The 12,618-nt window shown below is 41.5% G+C and overlaps 1 protein-coding gene across 1 annotated transcript in view; it reads left to right on the top strand.

Moving 5' to 3' along the window:
- The window catches only part of EGFLAM (EGF like, fibronectin type III and laminin G domains), a 194,229-nt gene that overhangs the window by 82,158 nt on the left and 99,453 nt on the right, over positions 1-12,618 (top strand). The window contains exon 6 of the mRNA XM_070357624.1: positions 1,155-1,290. Within this exon, the coding sequence (XP_070213725.1) occupies positions 1,155-1,290 (136 nt within the window). The remainder of the gene's footprint in view (positions 1-1,154; positions 1,291-12,618) is intronic.

The following is a 12,618-nucleotide window of genomic DNA, read 5'->3' as shown; positions in this document are numbered from 1 at the left end:
GGTGGTGGTGCGGTGGGTACGGGGGGACGCAGGTGGTCTAAAAGCGTCGTTGCTCTCAGGAGCTCCCTGGGGAGGGAGAGGTGCATGGTTAGCGTGTAACTCAGTGTTATCTGAGTCCACTCACGGCTCTGGAGCACTCAGAGGGAGCACTTCCTCACCCCAAGTCTTAGGAAGGTTTCAGAAAGAACCATATCTTTGGCCTGGCTTTTGAAATCTGCATAGGATTTTGCTAGGAAGAGGAGGCAGGAAAAATATTTCTGGCCAAAGCAACAGTGTAAAGTTGGCAGATGTGAAAGTCTGGATGTGAAAATAGTAACAGCAGTGACCTTGGGGTGATAGAATCATCCTACATCTTCACACATGAGACTTTCCAGATGTCCTACCATTGGCATGTATTCTGATGATGGGGGTGGGGGGAAGGGAGGAGGTCCACACACAGAAGAGTGGAAAGTAAGTGCCGTTACATTAAGCATTTCATTTTCCTCATAAGTAAATATCAAGGGGCTTCCCTGATAGCTCAGTTGGTAAAGAATCCGCCTGCAGTGCAGGAGACCCCAGTTCAATTCCTGGGTTGAGAAGATCTGCTGGAGTAGGGATAGGCTACCCACTCCAGTATTCTTGGGCTTCCCTTGTGGCCCAGCTGGTAAAGAAACTGCCTGCAATTCAGGAGACCTGGCTTCGATCCCTGGGTTGGGAAGATCCCCTGGAGAAGGGAAAGGCTACGTCCCTCCAGTATTCTGGCCTGGAGAATTCCATGGACTGTATAGTTCATGGGGTCGCAAAGAGTTGGACATGACTGAGTGGCTTTCACTTTCAAGTAAATATCAATTCCAACACGCGCACAGAGGTCTTAAAGGGTACACAATACTGTGTGTCCTGGGGTCAATAGTCTGCACATAATTTAATTTAGTCAGATTTCCAGCCAGGGGAGCTTGGGGAGGAAGGGAAGATCAGCTCTTATTGATAAACCTTATACAAATCCAGTGGAGAATCCAGTTATGATTTTTGGGTGTATGCTTATTTTGGTTTGGACTTTGAGAGGCTGTTCTGAACAGAGATGTTTAGGTTGTAGAAAGCACGTTTTTTTTGGATACATGAAACCTCTCCAACGGCAAAGACTACAGCCAACTCCAGTTGTTTGCTGTCCTGCCTAGATTCCTGCCTGCCTCCAACAGCACCCCAGCAGCCGCACGTCATTGTGGTTTCTGATTCCGAGGTGGCCCTGTCTTGGAAACCTGGAGAGAGTGAAGGAAGCTCTCCTATTCAGTACTATTCTGTGGAATTCACCAGGTAAGTCTGTGTGTCATGTTCAGAAGCCAAATGTATTGACCTCAGGTATTCCAAACACCGTAGAAGTCTCCATTGCATGTGTATTGAAGAGATGACAAAGGCTTGGAGGCTTGACTTGAGCCAACACCGGTCTCTAGCCTTCTTTGATGGTGGGTCATCTGGTAAACCTGTCTATACTCACCTCTTCCCCATTTCCCTGCCTCAGTCAGACTGTCCTAGGCTCTGAAAACTCCCGAGGTACCACTGCCAACAAGCTTTTCAAGCTCACCACTGCATTTCAAGCTCAAAACATAACTCTCTGGCTCTGAAATACTATGATTGAAGTGTATGTTTGATGGTGACTTTCTCGAGGGAGAGAAAAAAACCTTTAAAAGCAACTGCAGGGCATTGTTTCCTTTACATCCATATTGCTGTGGGGCAAGTTTCTTGGTTTGGTTTCAGCTTTTTTCTCTCATCTACTTCTCTAGCTCTCATATTCAGCTCATCAGAGGGCAGAAGAGTGATTAGAAGTTCTTCTAAGAACTTACAGGTGTAAAAACATGGATTCTCAATGCTGCTGTGTAATTTTAAGCAAAAACAAAAACCCGAACACCCCAACCAACCAATGAGCAAAAGTAATTCCCCATCTAGGACTCTTCCTTTGAGCTCTAGTTGCAGCTGAATTTTGAATGGAGCACCTAGCTAAGGAAAACAAAGTTTGTGGAGTTGGTGTTCTCTACATTAAAAGTGACAGGGTTTGTCTGAGGCCAGTTGCTTCACGGATTCATAAAGAGACTTATTTAGCACCTCATTCCTGAGGCTCTCTGAAGCTGGGACAAAGGATTCTGCCAAGATTTTATTAGCTCTGCTTCCGTTTCTTGACTTCCTAGCCTGTTTTTTGGTAGTAGAAAACAGATATTTGTTTCTTCAGAGAAGTCCTGCACTGAGTCTCTTTAAGGCTTGAGTACAGAGCTTATTTCAGGAGGGACTTATTGAACTGTAAGTGGCAGGAGCTTGAAAGATGAGACCATAATGTACTGGTCCCTGTGATGGTCAAGTCCTGTGACAAATCTAAATTCGAGGAAGGTGAACTCCGTGTCACATCAGCAGTCTGTCTCCCTCCGTCTCTGTGCAGTGTTTCCCCCTTTATTGGCTTTATTTTCAGGCTCTTCCAATAATGTGGCAAGATGGCCACCAGGCACTGAAAGCCTGCTGTCTACTAGCCTGGCTCCCCACGGAGAAGAGTGGGTCTTTCTCAGTGGACACATTAGAGCCTTAGTATTTATTCTAGTTGGCCAAGCTCCGGTCCCAATCATAGTGGCCAAGGAGAAAAGTATCCTAATTAGCCAGGCACTTAAATTCCGAGTTCTGGAACTAAGGACTGGTGGGTCGCTCAGATCTGAAGTATACCAATTGAGGGTTCCTTAAGGTTGCATTCTTAAAGGAAAATTGTGCAATTAATGGAAAAGGGAGGAACAGATGCTGGGAAAATCTAAAAATAAATAAAAGATGTTCTCAGCAAAGCTCCAGACCAATGCCCTTCATTGAAGATAATCTACAGTCCTGCTGTTGAACAGATTTGGTAGGCAAAGCCCGGAATGTGCCCGGAGTAGAAAGATTCTAAGCCTAGTTCAAATAGTAAAACTGTGACAACAGAAGTTCTTACAACTTAGCTTTCTCATCTGTAAAACTTAGAGTGAAACTTATAATTTCTAATTTACTGGCCCAACACAAGCAAAGCAAAATGTAATACTTTAAAATTTTGAAAAATGTGCAATGTTTTTCATAATAGCCCAGCAGATCATCTCTGTAACTTCCAGCAAAAATGATGGCTATCATTTACTGTTAATTTTGTGGTAAAACCTGTGTTTTTAAAAAAATTAAGTCTGACATATTGGTAAAAGGTGAAAATTACAGTTTCTTGACCTGTATGTGGGCTTCCCAGGTGGTTTAGTGGTAAAGAATGTTTGATCCCTTGGTCGGGAAGATCCCCTGGAGAAGAAAATGGCAACCTACTCCAGTATGCTTGCCTGGGAAATCCCATGGACAGAGGAGCCTTGTGGGCTACTGCCCATGGGGTTGCAAAAGAGTTGAACATGACTTAGGGACTAAACCACAACAACCTGTGTCAACAAATGAAAAGTAGAATCTGAAGGCTGGATTTAGAACCAGAACGGGAAGGGAGTGCTTGTTGCCTCTTCTGCCACCAGCAGGGGGCACTGTGTAAGTCATTTCGCCTCCTTTAGCCACACAGTTTGAAGTCTCCAAAAGGAGAATGTTTTAAGAGGACTTTGGTAAAAATAGACTTATTTGGAAGAGGGAATGAGAAAGTCAGGAGAGGGATGGAGGACATACGACTTGTGTTACAGAAGTCACTTCTAAAGGCAATGGGGTTTCTAAAGGGGTCTGACTCCATGGAGTTCTCTTTGGAGCACAGATTTACTCTTGAATTTGCTTATCAAAAAGACAGGAGCCATTTTCCCCTGGTAAAACAAACTTCCCACCCTTCCAGGCTTGGCTGGCCTGTGGATTAAGGAGGTAGGTCTAGGGATCGAAGGAGCAGTGACGTGAGCACAGTGTGTGCTTTTTTTCTATGCTGGCCTTGAGAGGCGAGTTAGGCTCACAGGAAACTCTGTATCGCAGCTGCTGCTGAATCAGAACAAGGGCAAGTGACACAGGCCCCAAAAGCATTGACTATGCTGTCCTTATATGGGTGATAAGTAAATATGGGTGATAAATAAATATGGATGATAGCTTCTTCCCACCTTATAGTGCATCATGAGGAGGACCAAGTAAATTCACATACGAGAAAGAACTTCGTAGATGTCAAAAAATCGAAACAAGTGTAAGGTGTATATGGGTGTTATGTACCTACATTTAACAATTGTAATTCTTCTCCAGCAAAAGATGCATCTTAACATTGAGAATGTTATTACCTCTAACATTTGAGGGACTCAGACCCCAAATTCTGTGTATAAATATTTTAAAGGTTTATACCATTTTAACAAACTGTTAAATTTTTTTTTTATGTTTATCTTAACAAGTATGTCTTTACAATGTCCTGGAAAGCTAGGTTCAAACTGAAGTGTTCCAAGTGGAATATGATGGAATGGGGAAAGCTAGCTTCTGGTTCCAGCTCCTATACTAGGGATTCTGCTTCTGTTATCTCTTCCGAATACGTACTCTAAGTCAAGTTAGTTTATCTCAGAACCTCCATTTCCTCATCTGTAGTATTAAGCTAATGTGACCTTCATTGAAGAATTGTTGCTTATAGTCTTCAAAAAGTTTATTCATAGTAGACATTCTGTATCTGTTCCTTTTCCCCATGCCACTATTTCCCCTTCACAAAGAAAGATATTGGGACTCAATTGCTTAAGTTGCTTTGCCAAGGTAAAATGACTGGTTAGGGACAAAATGAAAATTAAACTTCAGGTCTCCTGATTTCCAGCCCAGTGCTTTTTCCACAAAGCCCCACATCCTCTTTGCATTTGTGATCCACCTTTGGAGAGGTAAGCATGGACTCAGCCCACCTGGAGCCCTGCTGGCTGAAGAAATGGGAAGCCTCATCTTAGGCTGCTATTTGCTGTTATTCCAGAAAGAAAGCTCTCACAGCTTGTTGTGCATTTAGAGTTTGGCTGCAAAATAAATCCCCACATTCATTTGTAAACATCTCAGACTCTATCCCATTTCAGTCGAGAGCCTGAGGATATGTGTTTAGAGAGAGCTTTCCTGGACTCTCAATCAGAAACTGCAGTTAGTGTGAGAGAGACTTTGGGGGTCTTCAGTTTTCTTTTTTCCCAGAGAGGTCTGTTTAATGCTTAACTTGAGGTTTTTTTGCCCAGATACCTCCTGTGTACAGAAACACCTGTGACAGGTCTCTATGTGAGCCAAAATGTTTATTTTATACCCAAGAGGCAGGCTTTTGACAGCCCAAGGCTAAGAAATTGTAGAATCAGTGTATTGCCAGTGGTTATCCTCAGGTTTCACCTGAATGTGAAGTTCTTGTCTGAGTTCTATCACTGGAAGATGAGATTCCAGTCCTCTGTCGTGGTAGGCGCTTATCCATCAGTTGCGGTTCTTATTCAACAAGGATAATGATATCAAAGACACTGTTACAAAATAGACTAAAAATTTTCCGAGGAAATATTTAATTGGCTAATAAAAGATTAACCTGAAAAACTATAGATGGGCCACTGACTGCTTTTCTGCTAGTTTTGTTCATATTTGGACACTTCATGTATGTGTGATGCATGAAAGGGGGCTTCCCTGGTGGCTTGGACAGTAAAGAATCTGCCTGCAATGCAGGAGACTCGGGTTCAATCCCTGGGTCTGGAAGGTCCCCTGGAGAAAGGAATGGCAATCCAGTATTCTTGCCTGGAAAATTCCATTTGGACATTTCATGTATTTATCATGCTCTCTTAAGTTATGGGCTTTAGGACCAAGCAAAGTTTTGTTCCTCATCCAGCTTCTATATCCTGTAAATTGGAGGATACCTACGCATGAGCACCTTAAACAGACGCTCTCAGTATCAGAGATGAAGTTTGGTTTCTGACTTAGGCAGGATGACGCTTTCAGATGAGAGTAATTTTCATAATCTCTCCCAAGGTTGCCCTGGGGGCTATTCATCAGCTTCCTTATTTACAGTAGATTTTAAATTTTTAATCAGTGTAGAAAATATTTGAAGAAGCAAATTCTAAGTAAGCCTGCAGGCTGTAACATATCTTGCAATGATTTTAAAACTTTTTCCTCCTGCTTTTCTAGAACAGAAAAACCATACATTTGAGGTAGGAAAGGTATTTTATTTCTAAAGTGATACTGAAAATTTCTTTGTGGGCAGCAATCTTAGTGTTTATTGAAATATGAACCAAGCATAAATATAGCTACCTATGTTTTGAAATATTTTGGATATAAATATCTGAGAAACTTTCCTCCTTCTGCCTAAGAATTTCCCTAGGGTAAGTGCTTTTCTCATAAGCAAAAAGTATATACTATGGTGGCAATGAAAATCCAAAGGCCTGGAAAAATAGTCCTTTGAAGTTTCAATTGAGGTAACATGTTCCATATATGCTATCTATCAAGTTGGTTAAAGGTAAAAATAGTTTTTATTTAACTTACCTATACAGTAAGTGGAGAAGGAAATGGCAACCCACTCCAGTATTCTTGCCTGGAGAATCCCAGGGACAGAGGAGCCTAGTGGGCTGCCGTCTGTGGGGTTGCACAGAGTCAGACACGATGAAGCGACTTAGCAGCAGCAGCAGCAGCAGCATGCAGCAAGTCCCCTACATATGAACCAGTTCTGTTCTGAGAGTGCATTCGTAAATCCAATTATTTTCATGTCCAGCAAAGTAGGTACCCAACTAACACAATTGCCTATATATTACTGTACTATAAGAGGTTTATAACATTTTTCACAAAAATAATATATAAAAAAAAAAAATAGAGAAAACATTTTTAATCTTACAGTACAATACCTTGAAGAGTGCAGCAGTACCTGCTACCTCACCACTGCTTTGTGCTTGCTTCTAGACATCCTGAGCTTGAAATAAAGATTCTGTACTGCTGTATCCTGTACAGTACCGTACAGTAAAGTACACAAAAACACAGCCACTTGTAGCGGATATATGCATGTGACACCAGACATGTGAACTAACTTACATGATTAGCCATGTGAACACATGTTCACATTTTGAAAGTTCACAACTTGAAGGTTTGTATGCAGGGAGCTCACTATGTAGCTTTTTCTATAGGTGTAACCTGATTGATTAAAATTGCTTCAGAGCTTTGCACTGTCCACTGTTAGAAAGGACAGATGAAAACTCTTTTCAGTAATTTTCAATAAAAAGGCCACTAAGGCTAATTTTGAGTGCATGTGAAAGTTCAAAACATTTCTGTGTGTTTTAGGGACACAGGTCAAGAAATGATCTCTAAATCTCAACCCAAGACAGGAATACTAATAAATATGAAAGAGAAGTGCCGCCTCTCTTTTCTCTTTCACACCTTTCTGCCTAAATAATTCCCTGGTCCCTTGCAGATGCCTTCCCTAATAAGACTTGGAAAATTCATCTTCACGCAGAGCTGCTTTTAAACTAATTGTAATGTCTACATATTGGTTTTACTTGAGAATCTCAAGGTCATGCACACCTGGGTGGGTTTTGAAAATTATTTTACAAATTGATATTTTTGTCAAAAGTCATCATCTGTCTTTCCATCCCATCATCAACTTCCTTGGGCTAGAAGTAGCAAGTGAATTTAATTAGTTTCCTCTTAGGCATTGACCCTGCAAAGACTGTTCCTGAAATGCAGATCAAGTTTGGGATTCAGAGTGGAAGCTGAATGGATTATGGATTTTCCTTGAATAGTTTTAAGGGATGACATGGTGTGACTCATGGTCAAGGTCACCGTCTTTGAAGGTTAAGGAAGTGTTCCATTCAGAACTGAGTCTTACAGTCCAGTATTTGGTATTATCTCTCGGGTTCAAGTTTGTCCACATCTGAAATCAGAAGACACAGTTCTGAGCTGGCCTCTGATCTTGGGGACAAGTGGCTTGATTCCAGTTTTAAGCTTTCTTACACGTGAAATAATGCTGAACAGTTTGACTTCTAAAATCTGATGACTCTGATTTTCTGTCCTTGTGATCCTGCCTCCTTGTCCAACGCTAGTCTCCACCATTTTTAAACCATAAGATTTTAGCTAGATTACTTAACTTCTCCGTGCCTCAGATAGAAGAATGGAGATAATTTCCTTACCTCACAGAGTTGTTATGAGATTAAATGAGTTAATGCCTACATAATGCACAGAACAGCACTTGTTATACAGTAAGTGCTCAATCAGTGCAAACGATTCTTAGTAAGGCTTTTATGATAGGTCTTTTCTGTTTTCCTTTATAGCCGTGTTCTTTCTTGTCTAGAGGTCTTTATGCTTGCTATCCTCTGCTAGGATGGCTCTTCCGCTTCTTTACCTAGCTAACTAACTGTTGTTCATCCTTCATTTCCTCTGCTGAAGTACCACTTCCTCTACGAAGCCTTGCCTGAATCCCTGCCCCCACCTCAGACTAGGTTAGGTATACCTGCAACATTTACTAGCAACACTTAGCACACTTGTTAATTACTTGATCAGTGTCTGTCTTCCTTGCCAGGACATGCAGGTAACATCTTGACTTGCTCCGCTCTGGAATAAGATGCCTAGCATGGAGGAAACATAGCACATTTCAAACAGGTGCTGGAGAACCTTTGGACATAGGCAGTCATGGGATTGAATCCAGAGACTGTCAACAAATAGCTGCCAACTTAGCAAGATCCTTAACCCTCTGAACCTTACTTCCCTTGGCTGTAAAGTAGGGATGACAACTGTGGATACTTCAGGAGGGTTGTGAAGATAAATAGATGTCTACTTCCCAGGTGGTGGAGTAGTAAAAGTATCTGCTTGCCAATGAAGGAGATGCAAGTTCGATCCCTGGGTAGGGAAGATCCCTTGAAGAAGGAAATGGCAACCCACTCCAGTATTCTTGCCTGGAGAATTCCATGGACAGAGCAGCCTGGCAGGCTACAGTCCACGGGGTCACAAGGAGTCAGACAAGACTAAGTGACTGAGCACGCACAATGTTTAGAAGAGTGGCTTGTGGAAGAATGTTTTTAAATGTCAACTCTTTTCTTTGCCCTGAGCCACATGGAAACTTATGGCCACACTAATCACAGGAGATTCAGTGAATCCTTTAGCACTAATTTCCAAGGCCACAATAGTAACCAACATCCTTCCTTAACAACTATAGAAAAAAAAAAAACAGACAAAACCCAAACTGAATCTGCACCCATGTCTCCTCTCCTTCCCCCCAATCCAAAGCTGTTCATTGCTTTTGTTTTCTCATCGTAAAAGGGATAGCGGTATGTGGTAACACTTCAGATAATACCTAATGCATAAGACTAACTTGAAGGCTCCCATTGTGATTTTATTTCATATTGAATGATAACTTGTATTTTGGAGACTTTATAACAGGCAAGTGAATTGCCAGTTGCCAACTTGTTTCATAGTGTTTTACTAGAGTTTATAGCAATAACTGGGCAAATGTCTGTAACATTTAACAGTGATGTAGCTCTGTGTTGGTTTTCCTGCCCCCAAAAGTATAAACTTGATATATTTAAAGAATTGTCCTTACACAATTAATTAATTTTGGAGAGAATAGGAAACAACAACAAAAAACCCCCTTTCTTGTCATCAAAGTATTAAGAAAGTTGTGCTAATTATGAACCTTCCTTGCCACCAACAGTAGAAGTAGAAATAAGCAAGAATAGGCTTGTTTGGCTGTCGGCTACCATTTCACCATTTCATGTTAACAAGTGGTGGTTTGTGAAAACTCCTTTTTTACCTTTAGTTTCCAAATTGAAAATTTCAGAACCACCTTCCAGAGTGGTGCCTCGTCCTAGAAATTCTGGTAGCCATCAAGTTTCTCCACTCAGGCTCAAAAGGAAGGGCGATTCTGAATGTTTTTGCAGAAGTTTCACCTACAGTTCTACAAATTGATCGCTTAAAGCTTCAGTGCCTCCTACCGTGAGCTTTCCTGATGTAATCCTGGGTCAGATTGATGGGAGGTGACACAAATCGAATTCTTGCATACCAGCATTGGGAGTCATTTGTAAACTGTAAATGAAAGTGAGCTCTCTAGTGCCCCGCCAGGGACAACTTGCCAGCTGAGTTTAGCATTACTCCATTCTATCCATCTGTTTGTCGTTTGGTTGGGTTGAACCAATTCATAAATGAAGAAAGCTGAAGGTCAAATAATACATCGTTTTTTTTTTTTTTTTCCTTGACTGTGATTACTTAGCAGTTTTGGACTTCCTCTGCAGTTCATTTTAATGTAGAGCAAATCCTGCCTAAAACCAACTCTGTAAAACTGAGAGACTTAGAGACCTTTCTGAGCATGAGATTTTCTTTCACTCCTTTGTGTTCATTCTGGATAATCTATGGGATCTTAAAGCAGGGTGCTTAACCTGCAGTCTGTGTGTCCCCAAAGGGTTCATGGATAGAAGGCCAGGGGTCCCTGAACTTTGATTGGACAAAAATTCATCCTTAGCTTTACCAGCTGAAATTTAATTTATTCAAATACAAATATAGTCAACTGCAGTGGCATTAGCAATTCCTATGCCTTTGTCATCTTTAGAATCATAGATATGTTCTTATCCCGTTACAATTGTTGCATATATCTCAAAGTTCCATTTATGCATATTACTAAGATGAAATTATTATAGTTAATGAATCCATATCTAGGTATTATTTGCTGCATTAATGAAGAAGTATAATGATACGTATATTGACTTATCATAATTTTATTATTGTTTAGGTCATTGTTTCTAGTATATTTAATCTGGTATAGGTTTCCTTGGTAATCCAATGCATTTTATGCATTTAAAGATATTATTCTAAAAAGGGATTCCAGGCTTCTACAGATGGTTAAAATAGCACAAACAAGGTTACATAAAGACTGTTGTCTTAGACCAAGGGTTGACAAACTCTTTCTACAGGGCCAGGTAGTAAATATTTTGTGCTTTGGCAGCTGTATGGTCTTTATCTTAGCTATTGAACTCTGCCTTTGTAGCCAGAACACAACCATAGATAATACCTAAATAAATAGGTGTGGTTGTGTTTCAATAAAACTTTATAAGAACTGACAGCCAGCTGAAGTTTGCCACCCTCTGGTTTAGGGCATCATGTTATTCCCAGTGTCCAAGCCTGAAGATATTTCAGTTCAGTTCAGTTCATCCTTATGTGCACACATTCACCCAAACATGTACGTATCGAGCATCCTCCGTGTGCAAAGCATGTGCAAGAGATTTTGGGGTGAATCGGCTGCTGCCTTTGCTGGAGCAGTCCAGTGGGGAAGGCAGAGGAGCAGAGTACAGAGTGGTGAGTGTTGTGGGCAGGGGTGGAGGTCCAGGGGCCTAGGGGAACACAACTTTGACATTTAACCCAGTTCTGAAGGAATCTGGGAAGGCTTCTTAAAGGAGCCAAGAAGGATACATCAGTGATAATCAGGAACAAGGGGAGAGAGGAAGTGGCGTGGAACGGCTCAGGCTAAAAGAAACTACTCTAGCAGTGTCTTGGAGGCAAAAAGAAAATGCTCTTGGACCTGCTTAGAAGCCTGGAGCTCTCTGTGGTGAGAGAGAAGCCTGGGTAGGTAAATGAGGTTTGGAGCAGGAAAGGCTTTATAAAGGATCTCATGTTCGTCCTGAAGGGAATAGGGAGCTATGGGAAATGTCAGGTGGGAAAGGGATTGATAGAATTTGCATTTTGAAAGATCATGCAGACATTCCAGGGATCACAGAAATGAATAAGACAATAAGCATGTTAATGAGCTCACAGCCTACTAGGGAAGACAGAAATATAAAATTACATTAGAAGGTAATATATTCAGTATAATGGTAGAATCAGATTTAAGAGGTGAGAGAGTCCAGAGAAGAATCATTTCAATTCTCTTTTGGAAATGATGCTTGGAAGGAATAACATGAAAGAAAATATTGAAGGAAGGAGCTTCCAAATAATCCAGGGTCCTCCAGTAAACATTAAATCATGGAATTCTAGGTCCCATATTGAGGGAAGGAGGACACGTGTATCTTGGATTGTACTCTAATTAGGCTTTTGGTCCACTCTATCTCAGGCCCCGAAGAGTGGCCTCCACCGTCAAGGCCACTCTGGATGGTCTATGAATCTCCTAGAGGGCTGTTTTCTGCTCCAACAAATTCCACTCTCAAAAGAATTTTCTTAGCACTTAGCCTAAGCATTTCTTAGCATTTAGTCATCCCTAGTCCTGTTTCCTAGTTAATGTCTGTAGCATGCTTGAATGTCACTCCTCACCTCAGCTCAAACTTTCTGGAGAAGGGGTTCTCAACCCATGGACTCATTAGAAGGCAGAGAAATCAGTTGAAGGTGTCCTGACCAACAGTTTTTCGAAAGTAAAGTGGAACAGAAAAGAAAATATCAGAGGGCATCGCACATAATAAAAGTAAGAATTATTTTGTGAAACGTGTTTCAGTTGTGTTTGTTTCACAGTGTTCAGTGTGTCTCATTGTGGATCATTCAAAAATGTTGAAAAGCAGTGCCGTAAAGAGTGCTGTATCTAGAGCATGCGTGCTGTACTGCGCTAAGTTTCTGCAGTCGTGTCCGACTCTGTGTGACACCATTGACTGTAACCTGCCAGGCTCCTCTGTCCATTGGATTCTCCAGGCAAATACTGGAGGGGTTGTTGTGCCCTCCTCCAGGGATCACCCCTACCCATGGATTGAACCCAGGTCTCTTACATCTTCTGCATTGAAAGGCAAGTTCTTTACCACTAGCTCCACCTGGGAAGCCCTTAGTGGG

This window comes from Bos mutus, chromosome 20, assembly GCF_027580195.1.
Source record: "Bos mutus isolate GX-2022 chromosome 20, NWIPB_WYAK_1.1, whole genome shotgun sequence".
Taxonomy (NCBI): domain Eukaryota; kingdom Metazoa; phylum Chordata; class Mammalia; order Artiodactyla; family Bovidae; genus Bos; species Bos mutus.
Note: the sequence above shows the minus strand (reverse complement) of the source record. Positions and strands in the feature narration are given on the sequence as shown.